We start from the raw sequence: 25,262 nt of genomic DNA, 5'->3' as shown, positions 1-25,262 counted from the left end.
CGGAGCCTCAAATCCTCTTGTCCGAATGGCTTTGAACCCGCGGCGGGGGCAGCGGCGAGCGGGGGCGGGGGCTGCCCACGGACCCCTCCCCTGCCCGGACACCTCGGCTCGGGCTGGGGCTGCCCAAATCCCGGGGCTGCTCCATCCCCCGTGGGGGCGAGGCCAAAACCTGCTGGGGTCACCCTGGGAGAGGGGACACACCCTGCAGGGCCGGGGTGAGGGTGCCTGAAGGATTCGCACCCCTCCTCTACATCCCATCCCATCTCCTCTGCCCTGTCCCATCCCATCTCCCCCATCCCATCCCATCCCATCCCATCCCATCCCATCCCATCCCATCCCATCCCATCCCATCCCATCCCATCCATCCCATCCCATCCATCCCATCCATCCCACCCCATCCATCCCATCCCATCCATCCCATCCATCCATCCCATCCCATCCATCCCATCCCATCCCATCCCAGTTCCAGCTCCACTGCTCCAGGATGAGTCGATGCCATCTCCGGTCTCTCCCCGTTCACCACGGCTCCATCCTTTCCAAACCAGCAGCCCAATAATGCCAGGGGGATCCGAGGGATTTGTTTTATCTTCCTCTGGCATGAAAACATTTTGTACCGAGTCCTTGCCTGTAAGGAAAATCCCTTTCTCCTTCCAGCACCAGACATTTTGAATTTTAATTTTGTGTATTCTCCTGGGGGTCGGTGGGAAACACCCAGATCCCAGCAGGGCTCAGCTGGGAATTCTCTGCTCATCCCAACATTTCCATTTCAGCTCAGGCCCAGCTGCTCTGGGCACCCTGTGCCAGCCCCTCCTCACCCTCCCAGCCAGGAATTCCCAATTCCCAATCTCCCATCCATCCCTGCCCTCTGGCACTGGGAGCCATTCCCTGGCTCCTGTCCCTCCATCCCTTGTCCCCAGTCCCTCTCCAGCTCTCCTGGAGCCCCTCCAGGCCCTGCCAGGGGCTCTGAGCTCTGCCTGGATCCTTCTCCTCTCCAGGGGAACATTCCCAGCTCTCCCAGCCCTGGAGCAGCTCCATGGCCTCTCTGTGATGGAAGTTTTCATTTGGACTTTTGTACTTTTGTGGCAAGAGGAAAAGTCTCCTATTTTCTCAGCACAATCTTCCTCTCAGGAACTCCCCCCTTTAATTGGGTTCTTTGTTGTGTGCTGCTCTTTTCTTTTGAGTAATTAAAAACTATGACCTTTACTAATTAAATTTAATAATTAAAAAGTAATTTTGAAAGCAGGTTCCTCAAATAGAGTTATTTATTTCTTTTCTTTCTGCAGAACAGAAGAATTTTTCTATCATCAGATCCTCACTGAGGCTGATTCAGGGGGGGAAATGCTCCCCTCTCATTCCAAGGATTGTCCCTGATCCTGGTTTCTGTCACTTTATCCAGCCCCAGGCCATCCCATGGACAGGCCAGGTCACCCACAGGCCACCTCTGCCCCCCTTCTGTCCCCATCTCCCCATCCCAAATCCCCCCTTCCATCCCTTTGGTTCTTCCAGGAACATCCCAGGGTAAATCCCATGGAATTCCAAATCCTGTCCATGCCCCAGGGTAAATCCCATACAATCCCACATCCTGTCCCTGCCCCAGGGCTGTCCCAGGGTAAATCCCATACAATCCCACAGTGTGTCCTGCCCCAGGGCACTCCCAGGGTAAATCCCATACAATCCCACAGTGTGTCCCTGCCCCAGGGCACTCCCAGGGTAAATCCCATACAGTCCTACATCCTGTCCCTGCCCCAGGGTAAATCTCATACAATCCCACAGTGTGTCCTGCCCCAAGGCTGTCCCAGGGTAAATCCCATAAAATTCCACATCCTGTCCCTGCCCCAAGGCTGTCCCAGGATAAATCCCATACAATCCCACAGTGTGTCCCTGTCCCAGGGTAAATCCCATACAATCCCACAGTGTGTCCTGCCCCAGGGCACTCCCAGAGCTGCCCCAGTGCCCTGCAGACCCCCCCAGCTCCCTCCCAGGGATGTCCCCAAGCTGCAGGGGACACGGAGCTCGGTCCCACCTGCTCCCCTCGCTGTCATTCCCAGGGACCCCCCAGCTCTGGGCACTGCCCTGGCACCCCCCCAGCCCTTGGAATTCTCCCTGCCCCCATCCCCAGCCTCCCTGTCTGGGTTTGGAAAGCCAGGTGTGTGCTAAGGAAGGCAGGAGCTTCCCCTGAAATGGAAAATGTAAATCCCCTACCTCCAAATTATTATCATTTTTAAATTAGGGGCTCTCAGGCAAAGAGATGGGAGTGGGAATAACAGTTCTTTATTAGGGAAATTAAAAATACAAATGCAATAGTATTTTAATACTATCAAAATACAGAGATATAGATGCAAAAATATATTTTATATATACATCTTATCTATCTATCTATCTATCTATCTATAAAACCCCTGCCAGAGTCAGAGCATGTCCTGTCCCTGTGTGTCAGGGTGGTGGCACAGTCCCATCCCAGGGGGGCTCAGGGTGGTGGCACAGTCCCATCCCAGGGGGGCTCAGGCTGGTGGCACAGTCCCATCCCAGGGGGGCTCAGGGTGGTGGCACAGTCCCATCCCAGGGGGCTCAGGGTGGTGGCACAGTCCCATCCCAGGGGGGCTCAGCCCTCCTGCAGTGCCAGCTGTGGTGCTGCTGGAGCAGGGATCCTGCACAAGGGGGGAGTTTTCCTCTGCAGCTCCAGGGCTGCTGGAGATGGGCCTGCTCTCCCTCTGGGAATGCAGGGCAGCAGAAAGCTGCTCCTCTGGGAATGCAGTGGGCAAAGGCTGCTGGGCTGTTCCCAGGGCAGATTGGATCCAGGTAGGAATGCTTGGCTCCTCCCCTGGGCGGAGCATCTCCCATGGGATGGTGGAATTGGATCAGCCCTGCAGGGACACTCAGTGGCCATGGACAGCAGAGATCTCCTGGAGGGAGGGTTGGCTGTGGGAGAGATAAAGAAACCTGCCCCAGGAACAGCAGAGAACTGCCCAGCTCTGACAGGGGGGATGGAATTCACACCCCCAGACACAGCCTGCAACCTGAGACACCCCCAGAGCCTCCCAGGCTGTCCCAGTGGGGCCGGTATGGAGCTGCCCCAGCTCTGGCTCCACGTGTCCCAAATTCTCCCCGTGTCACCACTCGTCTCCAGCATCTCCAGGCAATATTAAAATGCTTTTCTTCCCCCATTTCCTCCCTCTCTTTCTCTTCCTGCTGCTGGAAATTCAGGATGACACGAGGCGATAAGCTCTGTCACTTTGAATTAAAGCAGCTGGGCCGGGTTTATCTGCAGCAAGGGGAATGCAGATAAAATGTGATATCCCTGGGAAGTGTTATAGATACATATTCAAATATTGGCTTTTTGCAAGTATTCCAGTGCATTCTCTCTGTGTGCTGCTCCAGTAACTTTGCTCTAAAGATCCAGTTGTTGTTTCTGCTGCCCATGGAGCTCAGTGTAGCAGCTGCTGGCAGTGTGCTGTGTTCCAATGCCTGCTGGGCTGGGAAAACTGCTGGGAAGGATGGAAGTTTGACAAGAAAGTCTCACAGCTACGTGTGCTTAGCAGAAAGATTTTTGAATGTAGTCTCATGAAGAATAGAGATGGAAGCAAGTTTTGATCCAGAAGAAAAGAATTGCTGAGCCAGCCTGACTGGCTGACCAAGGAGCAAAGGGTGAGTTAGTGAGAAGGGGTTTTATGGCTCAGAGCAAAGGATAAACCCACCCCAAACAAGAAAATGTTTCTACCCAGCACAAAGAGAGCACAGGCAAACAAGGCAGCAAATGTGGCAAGGAGAAAAAAGGGCTCAGAATTTCCCACTGCAAGAAAACTGCAAACCAACTTCTGGCTGGAACTGCAATGAACTGACTGGGAGAGACTGGAGAGCAGTGCCATGGATGTGGGAATTAGAGTAGTTATGGGGGGCTGCAGGTAACAGTTAAGGCAGAGATTGGTTCTGCTGTGTGGAGATGCTCAGCAAAGCAAAGGAAATAATGCACTGTAACCTAAACTCAGGGTCTGCAGGCCTGCCTGCAGCTGGAGCTGAGAGCTGTGGGCACAGCTCTGTCCCCCACGGCCCTGGGCTGCTGGGACACCTTGGATACAATAAACTGCATTGGGAAGAGCCCCTGGAGTCCCACATCCCTCATTCAGGCTCTTACGTGTGTGTGTGTATGTGTGCAGTGTGTAACTCTGCCCCAAAGATCCAGCTGTGGCTCCTGCTGCCCCTGGAGCTCAGTGCAGCAGCTGCTGGCAGTGTGCTGTGTTCCAATGCCTGCTGGGCTGGGCTGACAGCCAGGGCAGCCAGGATGAGCACAGCTGGACAGATGTGCCCAGCAGCAGCACCCAGGGCTGGAGGCAGTGCGGGCCAGGGCCCAGAGCTGGAGGGGATGAGAATGGACTGCACCCTCAGGCTCAGGAGGTCCTTGGGAAGGATTTTGGGAAGGAAGGATGCTTTGTGCCCTCTCCCAGGAACCAAGGTGAGGCTCTGCAGGGACCATCCTACTCCCCTGCCACCCTTCTTTCTGTCCCATTCCCATTCCTATCCCTGTTCCCATTCCTATTCCCAACCCCATTCCTATTTCATTCCCACTCCCATTCCCATTCCCACTCCCACTCCCAGTCCCACTCCCATTCCCATTCCCATTCCATTCCCATTCCCATTCCCATTCCATTCCATTCCCATTCCCATTCCATTCCATTCCCATTCCCATTCCCATTCCATTCCCATTCCCATTCCCATTCCATTCCATTCCCATTCCCATTCCCATTCCCATTCCCATTCCCATTCCCACTCCCATTCCCACTCCCATTCCCATTCCCATTCCATCCCCACTCCCATTCCCACTCCCATTCCCATTCCCATTCCCATTCCATCCCCACTCCCATTCCCACTCCCATTCCCATTCCCATTCCCATTCCCATTCCCATTCCCATTCCCACTCCCATTCCCATTCCCATTCCATCCCCACTCCCATTCCCACTCCCATTCCCATTCCCATTCCCATTCCCATTCCATCCCCACTCCCATTCCCACTCCCATTCCCATTCCCATTCCCATTCCCATTCCCATTCCCATTCCATCCCCACTCCCATTCCCAATCCCATTCCCATTCCATCCCCACTCCCATCCCCACTCCCATCCCCACTCCCATCCCCACTCCCATTCCCATTCCCATTCCCATTCCCATTCCCATTCCCATTCCCATTCCATTCTCACTCCCACTCCCATTCCCACTCCCATCCCCACTCCCATTCCCATTCCCATTCCCATTCCCATTCCCATTCCATTCTCACTCCCACTCCCATTCCCACTCCCATTCCCATTCCCATTCCATTCCCATTCCCATTCCATCCCCACTCCCATCTCCACTCCCATCCCCACCCTGCCAGGGTGCAGGACCCCACTCCAGTCCCTGGGTCTGGCCAACTCCAGCCTCCTCCTCCCAGGATTTCACCACCCTTCACTCCATCCATTATTTCCACAGCTTTCTCCCTGTGCTGGGTGAGGACCTGGAAGGAAAAAACCTTGGAAGGAAAAAAACTTTGGAAGAAAAAAAAACCTTGGAAGGAAAAAAAGCCTGGGGATGTGTTCGTTCCTAGCTGGGCACCAGCCTGAGCTGAATTAGTTGAATCTGAATCACCACAAACCCCTGGGGAAATGGAGGGGAAATTTATAAATTATTATCTCCAGCTCTCCAAATTAATCTGCACAAATAAGTAAAGCACTTTTTCATTTAGGATTTAAAATAAACAGGAGGGCAGAGAAGGCTCAGCGCACGCTCAGTGTGTGAACTGGCACAGCTCCAAGTGTTCCCTTGGAATTCCAGGGCCATGTGGGGAAGGAGCAGCAGCTCCAAGGGAAGCAGAAGCCCTGGCACAGGTGCCCAGAGCAGCTGGGGCTGCCCCTGGATCCCTGGCAGTGCCCAAGGTTGGACACTGGGGCTGGGAGCAGCCTGGGAGAGTGGGAGGTGTCCCTGGAATGAGATGGGATTTAAGGCTCCTTCCCACCCAAACCATCCCAGGATTCTGTGACTTTTTGAAATTCACTTTCCCTTTCTCCATGCAACTAGGAGAAGCAAATTCCAACCTGTTCCCCACCTCTGCCTGCCCAAGGAGAGGCTCTCAGGCACCAGGACCCCCTCCACTGACACTCCCTCATTCAGCCATACACATTTCCATGACCTGGCAGCGAGAAGGAGGAGGAGGAGGAGGAGATGAGCCAGAAGCACACCTGGGGGCTGGGAGAGCCAGTGGAGCTGTTCTGGAAACAGGGATCTGTGGAAGAGCTCCTGGGGCTCTCAGGGGCTCCCTGGGGCTGTGCCGAGGGCAGGAGCCCCATTCCAGCTGGGAGAGCCCCAGTTCCCAAAATGTGATCTGCAGGGAGCTGAGGGGTGGGACAGGGCAGGAGAAAAGAGCCTCAGGCTGCACCAGGGGAGTTTGGATTGGATATCAGGGAAAATTCCCTCCTGGAAAGGGCTGTGCAGCCCTGGCACAGCTGCCCAGGGAGGGCTGGAGTGCCCATCCCTGGGGGACTCAAATCCCTGTGGATGTGGCACTTGGGGACACAGGCAGGGTGGCCTTGACCAGGCTGGGAAAGATTGGACTCGATCTCAGAGGGCTTTTCCAGCCTAAAGGATTCCATGATTCCATGCTGGGGTACCTGCCAGCCGTGCCCATGGACACAAGGGAGAAATGGCCAAGCCCAGCATTGCTTGGATTCACTGAACCCAGAGCAGGAATTTCCCCATGGAAAGGGGGCTCAGGCCTTGGCACTGCCCAGGGAGGGTTGGAGTGCCCATCCCTGGAGGTGTCCAAGGAATTCCTGAGGGTGGCACCCAGAGCTCTGGGCTGGGGACAAGGTGGGCACTGGGCACAGCTGGGGGTCCGTGGGCTGGGAAGGCTTTTCCAGCCTCAGGGATCCTGGATTCTGTGAGTGACCCTCGGGCAGGGGTTTGGGGGCTTGGGGGGTCAGGGCAGCCGGGGGGGCTGGAGCGGCTGTGCCTGTCCCTGTGTGATTCCACAGTGACATCCAGAGCCTGTCCCTGTGCCACCCACTGGTGACATCCAGAGCGTGTCCTTGTGCCACCCAGCAGTGACATCCAGCAGGATCCATCAATAACTCCCAGTGGGATCCAGCGGTGACATCCAGCGCGGTCCCACAGTGACATCCAGCGGGATCCAGCGGTGACATCCAGCAGGATCCATCAGTAATTCCCAGCAGGATCCAGCAGTGACATCCAGTGGGATCCATCAGTAATTCCCAGCAGGATCCAGCAGTGACATCCAGTGGGATCCATCAGTAATTCCCAGCAAGATCCAGCGGTGACATCCAGCGCGGTCCCACAGTGACATCCAGCGGGATCCAGCGGTGACATCCAGCGCGGTCCCACAGTGACATCCAGCGGGATCCAGCGGTGACATCCAGCAGGATCCATCAGTAATTCCCAGCAGGATCCAGCGGTGACATCCAGCGCGGTCCCACAGTGACATCCAGCGCCCGTCCGGCCCCGCCGCCGCCGCCGCCGCCGCTCCGCCCCCAGCCGGCAATTCCAAGGAGAAAGTGCCTTTCCCTTTCCCTTTCCCTTTCCCTTTCCCTTTCCCTTTCCCTTTCCCTTTCCCTTTCCCTTTCCCTTTCCCTTTCCCTCCCCCTTTTCCCGGGAGCAGATCGGGACAGCGGCTCCCCGGGAGCGCTGCCGCCGGCCCCGCTCCTCCCGAACTCCCGGCACTGACGCGGACAAGGCGCGGACGGGCGGCTCGGAGCCCAGCCCAGCCCGGTGCTGCGGGGCCGGGGCACCAGCACCGCCCGGATCATCCCCGGTACCGCCCGGATCATCCCCGGTACCGGCACCGGCACCGGCACCACCCGGATCATCCCCGGTACCGCCCAGATCATCCCCGGTACCGGCTCCATCCTCATCCCCCCGGTACCGGCTCCATCCTCATCCCCCCGGTACCGGCTCCATCCTCATCCCCCCGGTACCGGCACCCCCCGCATCCCTCCCGTAGGACCCGGGCCCGGCTCCCGGCCCTGTCCCAGCACGGGCTGGGCGGGACCCGGGGGCAGCTCCGGGCTCTGCCCCGTTTCCTTCCCTGGGAGTGGAAGAGCTGAAATCTCTCCTCTGTTGGGAAAGGCTGGGAGAGCTGGGAATGTTCCCCTGGAGAGGAGAAGGCTCCAGGCAGAGCTCAGAGCCCCTGGCAGGGCCTGGAGGGGCTCCAGGAGAGCTGGAGAGGGACTGGGGACAAGGGATGGAGGGACAGGAGCCAGGGAATGGCTCCCACTGCCAGAGGACAGGGATGGGTGGGAGATTGGGAATTGGGAATTCCTGGCTGGGCTGGAATTGCCAGAGCAGCTGGGGCTGCCCCTGGATCCCTGGCAGTGCCCAAGGCCAGGCTGGACCCTGGGACACCCTGGGACAGGGGGAGGTGTCCCTCTGAGGTCCTCCTGGAGCTTTCTCCAGGCTGAACAATCCCAAATCTCCCAGCCTTCCCATGGACTTGTCCCATTTCCCAGAGGAATAATTCGAGTTAAAATCCCAGTGCTCTGATCCTGTGTGTGCTGGAGCTTGCCCAAGTGCATTAATAATAAATTAAAGCAGTGTGGGGGTAAAAAACAGGATTTGATCCTAAACAAGCTGGAAAAGTGAGGGAGAAGGGGCAGCAGCCATGGAATGAGGACATTCCATGGGAATGGGAGAAGCTCCAGAGGCTCCAGCACTGAGCACCACGCAAACCAGGGTTTCCCAGGTTTATTTCATTAAACAGCTTTGAATCCAATGGAATCAGCAGAGCGATGCCTGGAGCACAAGAACAGCACCCTGGGAACTTCCAGAGAATCCCCACACAGCTCAGCTCTCATCCTGTGCAACTCAAAGGCCACTTTTGCAGACAAAACAAAACCAGGATGCTGCTTAACAAAATAAATAAATTTTTACAGGTAAACCACAAATCTACAGGGATCAATTTTTACCCCCAACCAAAGCACTCTGGCCAAGCCCAAGTACAAAATTCCCTGTACAGTTATTAAATCCTGCTAAAAATCTGAGTTTTCCTTGGGTTTAAAACACAGCACTCCACATAAGGTGTAAAAAAGGAAAAAATAGGAATTACCATGCAGTTCTTTGTGCTTCAGATCAATGGAAAGAATTGAGGGCAATTTGGGATGTTTTGCATTGTTTCCTACAGTGACTGGGGATTTATGGATGGGAAGTTCACTGAAGCAATGGTATCTCCCAGAAACAATATTTGTAACGTGGACAAACGTTCCAACAGCTTCTGGAAGGAAAGCATTCCTAGGAAGAGCTGGTAGATTATTATCTTTTCAAAAGCAGAAATTCTGAGCTGTATGGACACAAATAAACTCATTTAACCCATTGTAAAGTGCAATTTGAGAGACAAGGAACTGGAACTGGATGAAAATTGGGAACTGTCACATCTTAGCTGCAGGTCCTTGGTTTTGCAGCTCCCAGCCAGGCATTCCCATGGGATTGCTGGGTTTCCACTCAGCTTTGCCCAGGCACTGAAGGGACAGGACAGAAATGGGGATGGGGTGAACTGCAGTGACACAGCCCCTAAGCTGATCATCTCCAGGTAAGGAGTTCAGCAACAACAGCAGGAAAATTCCTCAGGCATTTCTCCTGCAGAGTCAAAACCAGTTTCTGCTGCTCTCTCCAGTGGGGCAATGTCACACCCACAGCACAGGGACAATCTGGGACATCATTCACCTCCTGTGACCTCATTCCAGTGGAAGCATTCCCCAGGGAAAGGGGTGGAACAGGGTGGTCTTTAAAGCCCCTTTCACCCCAAACCATTGGGGGGTTTATCATTCCCACTGCCTGGAGGAAGGGAATGAAACATTTTACAATTTTCAGTGCTTGGACTTCCACAAATGCTAGATGTTGATATAAACAATCACCATAATATGGATTTTTTTTTTTTTTGTTCTGATTTATGGGGTTTTTTTGATGATGTTTTTGTGGTTTATGGATTTTTTTGTTGTGATCCATCCCTGGCAGTGTCCCAGGCCAGGCTGGACACTGGGGCTTGGAGCACCTGGGACAGTGAGAGGTGTCCCTGCCATGGCAGGGCTAGCACTGGGTGGGCTTTAGGTGCCTTCCAACCCAACCCATCCTGGGATTCCATGGTTCCTTCTCCTCCCCACACACAAACATGCAAGTCCAGCTTGGAGCCCCTCCTGTGCTGCCAAGAGATGCCCTGGAATAATGAAATCAGGCTTTTATTGCTGTCCCTGGAATGAACCCCTGTGGGTCAAATGAACAATTCCAGCAGTTTCAGTGCAGTTTCTCTTACTTACATTGGAAGTCCTGCTCAGTTCCACCGAATCTGAAGGAGACCTGCAGGATATTATGGTCTGTGCAGTCACCTGGGATATGTGAATGATGTTTTATGGTGACAACACCCTCCTGGACTGGAGAAATCCAAATGATTGGAATGGAGGAACTGGAGGAGCCTGGCTGCAACCAGCTCTGCAGGAATTCAGGATAAATCCAGAAAGCTCAACCCTCCCCATTTAGTAAAATCATAAAGAAATGGCTTTTAAAGCAGCTATTTCAAATATTATTGCACCTTTCAAAATAGCACTGTGTGGGCTTGGAAAACAAAGACCAAAAACGTTAAAAAAAAGGGAAAGGAAACTCTGGAGGCAAAAAATCCTTGGTACCAGGCCTGGCAATGGGCAGCCACCACAAAAATTCAAGGTAATTGAGATCAGAAGACAACTCAAAATGTGCTAAATTAGTGGAGTTGGATTTTAAATGATGGTTAAAACCCACAGCATCACTTTCTCTCTCTCTGGCCCAGTTTTCAGTGAGCTCAGGGCTGTGTGATTAACCCAGTGGGACTGTGGTGAACCCCAGGAGCTGCCCCTCAGCAGGACACACGTTTGGGATGAGCCCTGTCTGAACTCCCTGCACTGCTGTGAAAGGCAGAACTGCCTGAAGAACCCGAGCTGGCATCTCCCCGTTTGTGAGAATGGGAACAACAAATCTGAACCCCCCCAGATACCCAAGAGGGAGCTCATTGCACAGGGGGTGAGGCTGCAGAGCTGTGGGGGCACGGGGGGGATGGAGCAAAGAAGAAACCAAACCAGTGGAACAATCCAAACATGCTTTATGCACCGAAATCAGCAACAGCCTCGGGGGTACCCCTACATTTAGCACCATTGTGAGATGGGAACACTCGGAGGAAGCAATCATACAGTCCTTGAAAAAAGGGGAACACGGACATGAGCAGGATGGGATGGGCTGGAGGTTTTATTGGGGATCATGCTAGGAATGCTGCTGATCTGATTTCTCCTCGCATTCCACCTGAAAGCACACAGCAGGATGAAGTCAGTTCATCTAGCACTCGTTTCTCCACGAGCAGAAAACAGAAGGGAAAAGTTAAAAAGGCAAATTCTCTTCGTCAGATCCAAAACCGTCCCGAGGAGGCAATAAACTTGCCTTGTAAATGTCTCCAGGGATCATCCCAGCCCTCCTACCGGGAAGCAGGTGACAAAGGAGAGTACAGGCAACATCCTATGGCATTTATTATGTACAAACCTTGAGATACAGAAACAAGGCAGCCCTTGAGGTACCGGTGATGAGAAGCCCCGCGAAGCACGGGCGCTTTCCCGGCGCGCAGCACAGGCAGGGCTCAGCCCCCCGCGCTCCCCCCGCCTCCCCAGCGCGGGGAGCTCCGCATTCCGCAGCTGGAAGAGACAAAAGCTCTAGAAAGGGTCGGATGGACACATTCCCGACGGGATCGCAGCTCTCTCCCGAACCCACAGCCGCGAGCAGGGTGCCCAACCCAGCCGGCCCGTGCCCCGTGCCCCGCAGCACCGGCGGCTCCCGGGAGGAGCGGGGCCCTCCCGGGCCGGGCAGCGGGCTCAGCTCCGGCCGGCCCCGTCCGAGGGACAGCGGCCTCAGAGGGCCGTGAGGCCGAAGTTGCAGCGGCAGTACATCATCCCCGCCGAGTCCAGCCACGAGTCCGAGATGGGCTCGTACCTCTGCACCGTGTTCAGGTAGGAGGAGCCCGAGTGCCCCCCCACCACGTACAGGTGGTTATCGATCACCGCCGCCCCCACGCCTGCGGAGAGAGGAGCGGCATCAAACCCTGCGGGAGGCACCGGCCTTTGTCCCCAGCTGGAGGCACCCCCGCCACCCCCAGAGTCCTCTCCGGCTAAAGAAAAGGGCTGCAAAGGAGGAGCGCTCTCTGCTCGGCTCTGACATCCCTTCTGTGCGGTTCTCATCCCCTTTCCTACAATAAAACAACTTCTCTCTGTGCCAGTGCCCCATCAGGGACTGTGGGACAGATCCGTGGAAGGGACCCACCGGGATCATCCCAACCCCATCCCTGCTCAGACACCCCAACAATCCCACCCTGTCCATCCCTGGCAGGGCTGTCCAAACCCTCCTGGAGCTCTGGCAGCCTCGGGGCCGTGCCCATTCCCTGGGGAGCCTGGGCAGTGCCAGCACCCTCTGGGGAGAACCTTTCCCTGATCTCCAACCTAAACTTCCCCTGGCCCAGCCCCAGCTCTCCCTGAGTCCTGTCCCTGTCCCAGAGCAGAGATGGGAGCTGCACTGCACCCCTGCACCCCTGAGTCTCCACACCCAACAGAACAGTGAGCACTGAACTGCTGCAACTCAGCACTGCTGAAACCACTGAAAAAACAGGAGGTAGGGTAGAATTACTGCTTCCTACAATTTTTGTTACAGCTCAGCATTAGTAAACTGAACTTGAGAAATCAAGATCCTTTCCTGAGTGCTGAAGTGACCCTCACCCACAGATGGAGTCCCTGCCACTCTCCCCACAGGTGCTACCAGCTCAGAGGTTCATCTCTGCCATGTCCCACCTGTCCTGGGCTCCTTCATGGGCCGGCACACCGTCCACTGGTTCTGGTGGGGGTCGTACCTCTCGATGCTGGACAGGTGGGACACCCCATTGTGTCCCCCCACCACGAAGATGAAGCCCAGCATGACCCCCACCCCAAAGTTTATCCGTTTGTCAGCCATGGAGGCCACGGTCTCCCAGGAGTTCTTGCTCGGATCGTAACGCTCCATGCTGCAAGGCAAAGACAGCTGTGAGCCAGGGAGCTGGGATGGGATCCACCCCTGGAGTGGCACAGACACAGCTGTGAGCCTGGGAGCTGGGATGGGATCCACTCCTGGAGTGGCACAGACACAGCTGTGAGCCTGGGAGCTGGGATGGGATCCACTCCTGGAGTGGCACAGACACAGCTGTGAGCCTGGGAGCTGGGGTGGGATCCACTCCTGGAGCGGCACAGACACAGCTGTGAGCCCAGGATCTGAGGAATTCACTCCTGGAGTGGCACAGACACAGCTGTGAGCCTGGGATCTGGGGATGGGATCCACTCCTGGAGTGGCACAGACACAGCTGTGAGCCTGGGAGCTGGGATGGGATCCACTCCTGGAGTGGCACAGACACAGCTGTGAGCCTGGGAGCTGGGATGGGATCCACCCCTGGAGTGGCACAGACACAGCTGTGAGCCTGGGAGCTGGGATGGGATCCACCCCTGGAGTGGCACAGACACAGCTGTGTGCCCAGGATCTGAGGAATTCACTCCTGGAGTGGCACAGACACAGCTGTGAGCCTGGGATCTCAGGGATGGGATCCACCCCTGGAATGTCACAGCCCCAGCTGGCTCTGCCCAGGATCTCAGGGATGGGATTCACTCCTGGAGTGGCACAGGCACAGCTGGCTCTGCCAGAATCACCACACAGGAATGGTGGAACACAGAGGGAAGGACTGGAGCTGATGGAAAATTCAGTGGTGCAGTTGCTTGGTACAACCCAACAGCAGCACCCAGAAGTTGTGTTATCACCTGGGAAACATCAATCACACCCCAGGGCACTTCCACAACCAAAGCAGCCCAACAGTGTTGCCAAAATTCAGTTTTAACCCATTTTTATAATATATTCAGTCAAAGGTTGGGCTCAATGATCTTAGAAGACTTTCCCATCCCAAACAGTCCTGTGGCATTTCCCCCTGGCAGAGCAGCTGGTTCAGCCTCTCCCATGTCTTCAGGTCACACCCGAAAACCAAGAGGCTCCTCAGAGCTGAAAGCTCCTTCAGGATGTCAGGTGTGATTTTTTAAAATAAGAATTTTAAATGTATATCACCTAAATAACACTCTATTAAAATAATATAATAATCTATTAAAATAATATAATAATCTATTAAAATAAAAATGCTGTGGGAAACTGAACACAACGCAGAGCTGAAATGTATTTTTTTGGCTACACAGCAAATCCAAAACTGCCTTGAGGTTGGCCTGAAAATAACACCCAGAGAGAAAAAGCATGTGGGGAGTGTATTTCTATTCCTCAGGAAAAGCTCAGAAGAGGCTGCTGATCCAACCACGGAGGGCAGGAGAGGTTTCAGGATCAAAGGGAAATGAATTCTCATTGTTATGGATATTTGTGATTGCTGTACAGATGGTCAGTCATTAACACACTCATGGCTCAGAGCTGTTCCTGCCCAGCACAGAGGGGCAGGAAGAAGGGGAAGAGGAGACCAGCAGCAGAGTTTGGAAAAGGGGCTTCATTACCCAGTGTGAGCCTGATTTAATGCCAGAGCCTGGGGAGCCTGGTGCTGCATGGCATGGCCCAGTACTCACCCCTCCAACCATAAATAAAACCAGAATTATTCACAGAATATGGAACACCCTGAGTTAGAAGGATCAAGCAGTCCAGGGATATTTTTCCTAATAGAAAAAAGTACATTTTCCTAAAAGAAGAACCTAAAAGAAGACCCTTTTCCTAATATCCAACCTAAACCTCCCCTGACTCAGCCTGAAGTAAAAAAGTCCCTGCAATTCATCCTCACAACATCTGGTGCCACCCTGCTGAACAACCTCTGTGTCCTTCCCCAGGAACAAGAGGTTCATTCTTTATTCAGCTCTTGCACTTGTAGTTTATTATTCTGCTTCCAGGAGGGACATTCAGGTGATTTGTCCCCATTTGAATGATGGAAAATGATTCCTTTGGATAACTGCCTGTCCCTGGACATCCACAGGGAACAGAGGGGTTAAAGAGCATGGTGGTACCAGGAAAACTCCTTGGGGATGCAAGGTCTGAAACAGCCCCTGGAGTCAGGGCAGGAATGCCCACCCTCAATGAGCAGTAGCACTAATTCAAGATCTGATCAGAGTTTTGTATTTATGTTGTGTGCATTGAGCATGGGAAAACCCCAGCTCACCTCAGCTCAGGGCTTTTGTGGTAAAGCTCAGCACCCACCCTCAGATTTTGCAGGCTCGAGCTCCAAGGCTCAGTAACGTGCAGGCATGTCTCTGTTTTTACCTTTTTGGTAAAATCACCTTGTAGGTGATCAGAAATGAGCCCAAACAAGGTGGAACACACAAAGTGAAAGAAAAGTAAAGATTTTCCTTTTGACTGATGGGACTGGTGTGACAGAACAGGGATCAATGAGGCCCAGGATCCACTGGAGATTATTTAACTGGCTGCCCAGGGGGTTCACTGATGCCCAGGTGGGCACAGGGTCATCCCAGCACGTAGAGGGGCAGGACAAGGATTAATGAGGCTGTCCATGGGGTTTGCTGGTGCCCAGGTGGGCACAGGGTCACCCCCAGCACATCCCTGTTCATGTGGGCAGGACAAGGATTAATGAACCTGCCCAGGAGGACACAGGTGACCCCAGCAGGTACCTGTTCATGTGGGCAGGACAAGGATTAATGAGGCTGCCCGTGGGGTTTGCTGGTGCCCAGGTGGGCACAGGGTCACCCTCAGCACATCCCTGTTCATGTGGGCAGGACAAGGATTAATGAACCTGCCCAGGATGCTCTGCTGGTGCCCAGGTGTGCCCAGGTGAGCCCAGCTCATACATGTTCATGTGGGCAGGACAAGGACTAATGAACCTGCCCAGGCTGTTTTGGTGGTGCCCAGGTGAGCCCAGCTCATACCTGTTCATCTGGGCAGGACAAGGATTAATGAACCTGCCCAGGCTGTTTTGGTGGTGCCCAGGTGTGCCCAGGTGTGCCCAGCCCGTACCTGTTCATGTGGGCAAGACAAGGGCTAACGAACCTGGCCAGGATGTTTTGGTGGTGCCCAGCCCATACCTGTTCATGTGAGCAGGACAAGGATTAATGAACCTGCCCAGGATGCTCTGCTGGTGCCCAGGTGTGCCCAGCCCATACCTGTTCATGTGGGCAGGACAAGGATTAATGAACCTGCCCAGGATGCTCTGCTGGTGCCCAGGTGTGCCCAGCTCATACCTGTTCATGTGGGCAGGACATGGATTAATGAACCTGCCCAGGCTGTTTTGGTGGTGCCCAGGTGTGCCCAGGTGTGCCCAGCCCATACCTGTTCATGTGGGCAGGACAAGGATTAATGAACCTGCCCAGGATGCTCTGCTGGTGCCCAGGTGTGCCCAACCCGTACCTGTTCATGTGAGCAGGACAAGGATTAATGAACCTGCCCAGGATGTTTTGGTGGTGCCCAGGTGTGCCCAGGTGAGCCCAGCCCATACCTGTTCATGTGAGCAGGACAAGGACTAACGACCCTGGCCAGGATGTTCTGGTGGTGCCCAGGTGTGCCCAGGTGTGCCCAGCCCGTACCTGTTCATGTGGGCAAGACAAGGGCTAACGAACCTGCCCAGGATGTTTTGCTGGTGCCCAGGTGTGCCCAGGTGTGCCCAGCCCGTACCTGTTCATGTGGGCAGGCCCGTAGCCCCCGATGGCATAGATCATGCCGTCCAGCACGGCGGCAGCGAAGCAGCTCCGTGTCCTGCTCATGGGTGCCACCAGCTGCCACTCCTTGCCCTTGGGCACGTACTTCTCCACGCTCCTCAGGTAGGACTGGCCGTCGTAGCCGCCCAGGGCGTAGAGCTCGCCGGCCAGCACGGCCACGCCCAGCGTGCTGCGGCTCTCGAACATCCTCTCCAGGGAGCTCCAGGTGTTGGTGTCGGGGTCCCAGCACTCCACGGAGCTCTCGTGCTTCCTGTAGCTGATGCCCTGGCACACGTGGGTGGCGATGCCCCCCACCACGTACATCTTCTGCTCCAGCACGCACACCCCGAACTCGTAGCGGGGGATGCTCAGAGGGGCCAGCCCGATCCACGAGTCGTTCTGGGGGAAATACATCTCCATGCTGCAGGGCAAACACACAGCCAGTCAGCAACAGAAGAACTGGAATGGCTGAAAACGTGCCCCAAAGGGAGGGGAACACACACCAAAAATAAAACCAAACCAGCCACAGAAACGGGAGAGAGAAAAGCAAATTAGAGAGAGGGAAGCACACATCTGCACTTAGAAATGCACATTTAGAAACTACAGAGAGCAGTTTATAGGTGTGTATTTTATCTGCACTCTGTAATTTAAACAAAATGTCCACGTAGCACAAACTAACCTGAAAAACACAGCTTTAAAACAGCTTATTTCTTTTAAACAGCATTTTAAACCTTAAAGCCAAGTCTCAACCTTAAGACTCAACCTTAAGTCTAAACCTTAAAGCTCAACCCTAAAGCTCAACCCTAAAATTCCATTTTCTTTTAAATATACTCAGTGTGGGTCTAGCTTGCCCCATATAAAGTCTAGCCAATCTACCTGAATAGTTTAATTAATAAATCAGCTAAATAATTAAGAGGCTATCTGGTACAGAGGAAATGTGATCTGTTCAAAAACCATACAGGAGCATGAGGCCCCTGGAGAGCTGACAGGCACTAAGAGCCCAGAAACAGGAGCTGCTGAGACACCAGAGAATAGAGATTAAATATATTCCAGGTAATTTTGTTATTATGGATCACCAAAAAAGTGAAAATAATCCAAATTATACTGGGAGGCTACATTTTTATAATCACTGAAGAAGGTGGGAAAGAAGCAGAGCTGAAGAATATCAGAGGATGACTTTATCCACCCAAATATTTTCTTACAAAGCACAAAACCCCCTTTACTTTTTAAGTCTATAAACAAAACAATTCCCAGCCCTGACACCTGGGTTAGTATCAGTGACCATCACTGGGAAAATTACCCTGAAATGACTTTGATACCTCTGAACCAGGGAACAGAACACCCAGCTCTGCCCAGGTTTTCATGTGCTCCTCCCTGCAAGCACAGAACTGTCCCAGCAAAGGAGATCCCAGAAGAGGATCCAGAATCCAGCCTGGGCACAGGGAACACTCCTGGGGCTGCTCAGGGCACACTGAACATCACAGCTCTGTCAGTGGCAGCAGCAATGGGTAAATGGGTATTTGTATAGGAACAGCCCACACAGTTCAACAGCAGCTCTGGGAATGTTAATCCCACGTTCTAAGCACACCCAGCCACACCAGCTGGGGACATTAAGTTGCTTTTCTGTCTCTTTTGTTCCTCCTGCTCCCTGGAGGAGCCTCAGGGATACTCCAGGAGCTGAGGAGGTTCATTCTGGAATGCAGTGAAGGAGGAGGGGCACCCACCTGCTCCTGCCTGCTCAGACACCTGCCCTCAGCTGGGGTTAAAGCCATGATCACAGCATGATCCAGAACTCCTTCATGGAATCCCAGGATCCCTGAGGTTGGAAAAGAGCTCCAAAATCAGAGTCCCAGCTGTGCCCCATTCCCTGTCCCCAGCCCAGAGCTCTGGGTGCCACCTCCTGGAATTCCTGGGGCACCTCCAGGGATGGGCACTCCAAACCTCCCTGGGCAGCCACTTCCATTTTTTCCTTGAAACAATTCCTCCTGCAAATATCCAAAAATCCCTCAGCACAGACAAAGGCAGAGCTCAGATCTGTCCCTCTCTTCTGGATGGAAAAATCCAACAATTCATTCCCAAAATTCAGGAATGGCAGCCCCTAAATAACACAGGCCAGCTGCTGGGGAGACAATTCCTGCTTCCAGAGAGGAACTTTGGTCCTAAATCACATCCCAGGATCAACAAGGCAATGGAAAAACTGGACTGAAACCCAGCCTGGCACTACTGAAATATGTTCAGATTAGATTGGGTATGTCATCAAAACCAGCCCAAAAATCTTATCAAAATCTTTTTAAAATGAGCCCCAAGCTGTAGCTCCCAGGTACAATTTTCCATGGGGAAATTCCTGCTGTGCCCACCCTGAGCTCCCCTGGCCCAGCCTGAGGCCATTCCCTCTCCTCCTGTCCCTGTTCCCTGGAGCACAGCCCGACCCCCCAGCTGTCCCCTCCTGGCAGGAGCTGTAGGGAAAGTCCCCCTGAGCCTCCTTTCTTCTCCTTCACTCTGCTCTGATTAAGTCCATCTTAATTCCAAGGATTTCTGAATTATCAGGAAGCAGATTTGTCAGACTGCAAGTTAATTTTTATGATTTGCTTGAAACAATAACAAATCAGAGGGAAAATTAAGTAAAATGAAAATACCCGGAAGGATAAAATAAGAACTGCTCAGACTTAATTAACCAGCTTATTAACTCAATCAACAGAATGGAAATTATTCCAGAGCTTTTTTTGTTTGCACAAACAAATGTCTGGCACAAACAAACGTCTGGCATAAACAAAACCCCCTAACACTGCAAATTACTAATTACTAACTGCAAATTACTAATAAAAAAGAATTTTGAACTTGGGGGTCATCCTTGTTAAAAAACCTGCTGGAGAGTTTTTATGGAGAAACCTGGGGCTCCTCCTTGTTAAGAAAAGAAAATCTGAAGAGTTTTTATGGAAGAACTTGGGGGTCATCCTAGTTAAAAAAAACTGCTGAAGAGTTTTTCTAGAAGAACTTGGGGCTCATGCTGGTTAAAAAAAACTGCTGGAGATTTTTAATGGAGAAACTTGGGGGCTTATCCTTATTAAAAAAAAAAGAAACCTGCTGAAGAGTTTTCGTGGAGAAACATGGGGCTCATGGTGGTTAAAAAAAAAAAAAAGAAAACCTCCTGAACAGTTTTTATGGAGAAATTTGGGGCTCATGCTGTTAAAAAAACCTGCTGGAGAGTTTTTATGGAGGAACTTGGGGCTTATCCTTGTTAAAAAAAGAAAACCTGCTGGAGAGTTTTTATGGAAGAACTCAGGGCTCATGATGGTTAAGAAAAGAAAACTTGCTGAAGAGCTTTTGTGGAGAAACTTTGGGTTCATCCTTGCTATCAAAACCTGCTGAAGGGTTTTTATGGAAGAACTTCGGGGCTCATCCTTGTTAAAAAAAACTGTTGGAGATTTTTAATGGAGAAACTTGGGGGCTCATCCTTGTTAAAAAAAAAGAAACCTGCTGAAGAGTTATTGTGGAGAAAGATGGGGCTCATGGTGGTTAAAAAAAAAAAAAAACCACCTGCTGAACAGTTTTTATGGAGAAATTTGGGGCTCATGCTCGTAAAAAAATCTGCTGATGAGTTTTTATGGAGAAACTTGGGGCTCATCTTTGTTAAAAAAAGAAAACCTGCTGGAGAGTTTTTATGTTGAAACTTGGGGCTTATCCTGGTTAAAAAAAAAAAAAAACCTGCTGGAGAGTTTTTATGGAAGAACTCAGGGCTCATGCTGGTTAAGAAAAGAAAATTTGCTGAAGAGCTTTTGTGGAGAAACTTTGGGTTCATCCTTGCTATCAAAACCTGCTGAAGAGTTTTTATGGAAGAACTTGGGGCTCATCCTTGTTAAAAAAAACTGCTGGAGATTTTTAATGGAGAAACTTGGGGGCTCATCCTTGTTAAAAAAAAAGAAACCTGCAGAAGAGTTATTGTGGAGAAAGATGGGGCTCATGGTGGTTAAAAAAAAAAAGAAAACCTGCTGAACAGTTTTTATGGAGAAATTTGGGGCTCATGCTGTTAAAAAAACCTGCTGACGAGTTTTTATGGAGAAACTTGGGGCTCATCTTTGTTAGAAAAAGAAAACCTGCTGGAGAGTTTTTATGGAAGAACTTGGGGCTCATCCTTGTTAAAAAAAGAAAATCTGCTGGAGAGTTTTTATGGAAAAACTCGGGGCTCATGCTGGTTAAGAAAAGAAAACCTGCTGAAGAGCTTTTGTGGAGAAACTTTGGGTTCATCCTTGCTAACAAAACCTGCTGAAGGGTTTTTACAGAAGAACTTCGGGCTCATCCTTGTTAAAAAAAACTGCTGGAGATTTTTAATGGAGAAACTTGGGGGCTCATCCTTGTTAAAAAAAAAGAAACCTGCTGAAGAGTTATTGTGGAGAAAGATGGGGCTCATGGTGGTTAAAAAAAAAAAAAACCACCTGCTGAACAGTTTTTATGGAGAAATTTGGGGCTCATGCTCGTAAAAAAACCTGCTGGAGAGTTTTTATGGAGAAACTTGGGGCTCATCCTTGTTAAAAAAAGAAAACCTGCTGGAGACTTTTTATGTTGAAACTTGGGGCTTATCCTGGTTAAAAAAAAAGAAAAACTGCTGGAGAGTTTTTATGGAAGAACTCAGGGCTCATGCTGGTTAAGAAAAGAAAACTTGCTGAAGAGCTTTTGTGGAGAAACTTTGGGTTCATCCTTGCTATCAAAACCTGCTGAAGGGTTTTTATGGAAGAACTCGGGGCTCATGGTGGTTCAAAAAAAGAAAGCCAACTGAACAGTTTTCAAGGAGAAAAAGAACAACCACACCCCGCCAACCCTGGTGGGACTCCCAGATCTCTTCCAGCCCCAGGGCCTGGGGGCTCCCAGCTGGCAGTGAGCCCTGCCAGGGCTGCCAGGCAGTGCCCAGGGCTGCTCCTCACCTCTCCAGGCAGGCGAAGAGCCCAGCCTTGCCCCCCACGGCGCAGAGCACCTTGGGCGCGCAGCGGGGCCGCGTCAGCAGCATGGTCTGGTGGGACAGTCTGTGCTCGGGCATGAAGTGGTACTTGAGGGCCTCGTTGAGCAGGTGCTTGCAGGTGTGGTCGTCCCGGATCAGGTGGTTGGCCTCGTAGAGGCGCGTGAGGAACTTGACGCTGAGCAGGGGCAGGCGCACGCAGTGCAGCAGCTGCGCCAGGTACTTCTGGCGCTCCTGCACGTCGTACTTGATCCAGGACTCCAGGGCGTAGAACACCGTCTCCTCCGTCAGCACGTTCAGGCAGTCGTTGGACACGATCTCGTCCAGCTCCGAGTGCGTCAGCTCCAGGAACTCCTCGGTCTGGCACACGTCCTCGAAGTTCTGGCAGATGAACTTGTTGGCCGCCAGGTAGAGCTCGCGGCAGCCGTAGGTCTCGGCGAAGCGCGAGATGCCGATGCAGTTGCCGGGGTCCAGCTGGCTCTCCAGGAAAGCGCAGCACTCCTTGACCACCAGCTTGACCTGCAGCAGGTTGGCGGCGGGCAGCAGCGACTCCACGGTGTCCTGCGAGATGAAGACGGTGCCGGTGTAGGCGTACTCCACGATGGCCTGCAGCGCCGCCTCGTCCACGCACTGGAACTCCACCTCGGCGTTCTCCTTCTCCGACAGGTTCCCGGTGAACATGGCCTTGAAGTAGGGGCTGATGCTGGCCAGCACGGCCTTGTGCGCGTGGATCTTGGCCTCGCCCGCGCGCAGCACCACGTCGCACAGCTCCTGGTGCTGCCGCAGCAGGTTGAGGCCCTGCAGGAGCTGCTCCGAGTGCAGCGGGGTCAGCTTGGCCAGCAGGAACGGCGGGGACGACGGGTCCATCTGGGACAAACACAGTTTGGAGCTGTCACTTCACGTTTTGGCACATGGGACAGTTAAAAGGAGTTGTTCTGTCTGGGCTTTTAACTTAATAAGGTTTGTTACTCCCCAATTCCCGTTTCAACCCTCACCTTACCTGCTGCACTTTTTCATGCAAGGTAAATCCAGGACCTTCAAATGTTCATTAATGGTCTATGCTAGATTCAACTCTCAACTAAAAAACCCCACAACTGTCACTTTTCTTTTTGTTCTGGAGTAAAATAGGATCTGATTGTTCTGATGATCCCTGTGGATCCCTTCCCACTCAGGATACTCTGTGACTCTACATCAAGGGTTTGAGAGAACTGAACAGTGGCTCAAATAGAAACAAACACAGATAACTAAAGAATACAACTGGCTTGTTTGAGACGAAGTTATAAAAGTTCTTAAACTCCTTTTGTGCCGCTCAATTCCCGCACTAAACTCCTTTTGTTCAGCTCCCTGCCTGCTTTGTGCTCCTGGGGAGCAGCCCAGTCCTGCTGTGCTTTTCTCTGGCCAGGCTCTGGCAGGGAGCAGCTTCCCATTCCCATTCCCATTCCCATTCCCTCTGCCAGCCACCCCCACAGAGCCAGCGGGGCCGGAGCAGATTCCTGTGCTGTGGATGCACAGAGGAGCACAGGAGAAAGGGGAGATCCCCACCTCACCTCACTCACCTTGTGGCTCCCACCGTGCCAGGAAATCCCTGCTGGGACGGGCTCAGGCTCTGCAGAGCTCAGCGCTGCCCAGGTGAGCAGGGGACAGGCTGAGCACCTGGAGTTCTCAGCACTTCCCCAGCACTGGCAGCTGCCCACGCTCCCCAGGAGCTGCAGGAGAGCAGAATCCTCACTCCCCCACACAGCTCCTCTCCCCCAAGTCCCGTGCACATCGTGACACTGGAGCCCCCGGGTACCTGCCCTAATTGGAGGCACCTGCTCTAATTCCAGCTCTGGGAGCACTGCCAGGGTGCAGCAGCTCTTTGTTCAGCCCCCAGTGCTGCTCTGCTGAGAGGTGGAGGGTAGGGATGTGTCAGGATCCTGGGCCACGGGAAAGAATCCCATTGTTCTCCAGGGAACAACCCCCCCACTCCTGAGCAGAGCAGCTTTTGATTTGCTAAATGATCTCTGCAAGATCTCGCTTCTTTTATCTTCATAATAAGTTCTTCATTTGCACAGCTCCTTAAATGACACCTCACTTGCAGGTGAGCCCACTTAAAAGTGCTTAATTGGAAATATTCAACGTTTAAATACAGAATACAATAGCAGTGACAGGGAAGGGAAGGGGCTGGAAAACCTCTTACCCACAAAGAGATAAATAAGCTCTCTTATTATCACTTTTCACTGGAAAAAATAACTGAAAGAAACTAATTTAAGTGCATCTGCAGAAGGCAGGATCATAGACAACAACGTTTTCTCTACCACAATTTTGCAGCACAAATTATCCATGGGAAAATTAAAAATTTTAAAATAATAAAAAAAATTGTCCAGCAGCTAAAAGAATGCATTCTCCTTCTGTGTTTGTGTTCAGTTCCTGGTTTGATCATACAAACACACAAAAATCAGGAAACACAAGGCACCACCACATGGAAAAAGGAGTGGTCCCAGTTCAGCTGCAAAACTGCCAGAACACCTATAAATAACCACATTTAAGGTATTCTGCACCAATAAAGCTTCGTGTACCATGCTGGCAGAACCTCTCACCCCCCCTCACGGCCAGGCTCACCCATACCACGGATTTGCTGTTATTTATTTAACTTTTCAGCAAGAAATCGGCAGCTGGAACATGAAGCAGCCGTGGAATTGTATCCCAGCCCAGCGATCCGTGCTCGGGACACCAAACGGCCACCCCCGGGCTCCGGGCTGTCAGATCCTCCCAGCCTGTGGCTCAAACTTATCTCCGACCGCAGCAGGGACTGGAAACAAGGAGGTTAACCAGGGAACCCCTGAGCTGGGGATGTGGGCGTGCTGGGGAGCAGCACGGGAGCTGCGGGCTCTGCCCTGCCCTGCCCCACAGGAGCGCGGCTCTGGGACGGGCAGGGACGCGGCGGGGCTGGCTCTGCGACCGCCGGGGAGCACCAGCCCCGAGCCGGGCTGAGCGCAGCTCCAACGCCCGGGAACGAGAGACAAACGCAGCAGAGGCTGCCCCGCTTCTGGAACGGCTGCTCTCCCCGCGGCTGTGCCTCAGCCCGGTGCCCCGGCTCCGCTCTCGGCCGGGGCTCGGAGCGCGCTGGGCTCCCGGTGTCCCTGCCCAGGGTCCCTTCGGTGCCCCAGCTCCCCTCTCGGCCGGGTCCCGGAGTCCCTGCCCAGGGTCCCTCCCAGCCCACAGCGCTCCCGGTCCCTGCGGCTCCGCCACTCTTCCTGTGCCGGGCCGGCCCCCCGCGCAGCCGCTCCCGCCGCATTCGCACCCCGCCCGGGGACACGGCACCGCCGGAACGCGGCACCGCGGCTGTGTCTCGGCGGGTCGCGACTATGTCCCGGCGGGTCCCAGCCGTGTCGCGCCGTTCTCGCTCTCACCTGTGCCGGGGTGCCCCAGGCCCGGCCCGGCCGCGCCGCCGCCTCGTTCCGCCGCTCCGCCACCGCCCGCTCCGTCACTTCCGGCCGCCCCGCCCCGCGCGCCCCGCCAATCAACGGCCGTGCCGCCGCACACACCCACACCCGCCGGTCCCCGGGCGGTACCACAGCGCGCACCGCGCGGGGGGTACGCCGCGCTTTCGCTTCCCCGGCGATTTTGCTTCACCGCGTCCCCGCCGCTCGAGTGA

The 25,262-nt window shown here is 53.3% G+C and overlaps 1 protein-coding gene across 1 annotated transcript; it reads right to left on the bottom strand.

Annotated features, from left to right (window-relative positions):
* Positions 1-11,493: 11,493 nt before the first annotated feature.
* Positions 11,494-25,127, bottom strand: KLHL28 (kelch like family member 28). Its single transcript, XM_059850751.1, has 5 exons — positions 25,018-25,127; positions 21,594-22,492; positions 16,652-17,095; positions 12,823-13,031; positions 11,494-12,056 (listed from the first exon to the last, which is right to left on the bottom strand). Exons 2-5 carry the CDS (start codon positions 22,490-22,492, stop codon positions 11,893-11,895), a joined length of 1,716 nt encoding a protein of 571 aa, XP_059706734.1. The 5' UTR covers positions 25,018-25,127; the 3' UTR covers positions 11,494-11,892.
* Between the last annotated feature and the right edge of the window lie 135 nt (positions 25,128-25,262).

This window comes from Haemorhous mexicanus, chromosome 6, assembly GCF_027477595.1.
Source record: "Haemorhous mexicanus isolate bHaeMex1 chromosome 6, bHaeMex1.pri, whole genome shotgun sequence".
In the NCBI taxonomy this organism is placed as follows: Eukaryota; Metazoa; Chordata; class Aves; order Passeriformes; family Fringillidae; genus Haemorhous; species Haemorhous mexicanus.
The sequence above is the reverse complement of the archived record's forward strand: the minus strand, read 5'-3'. Positions and strand labels throughout refer to the sequence as shown.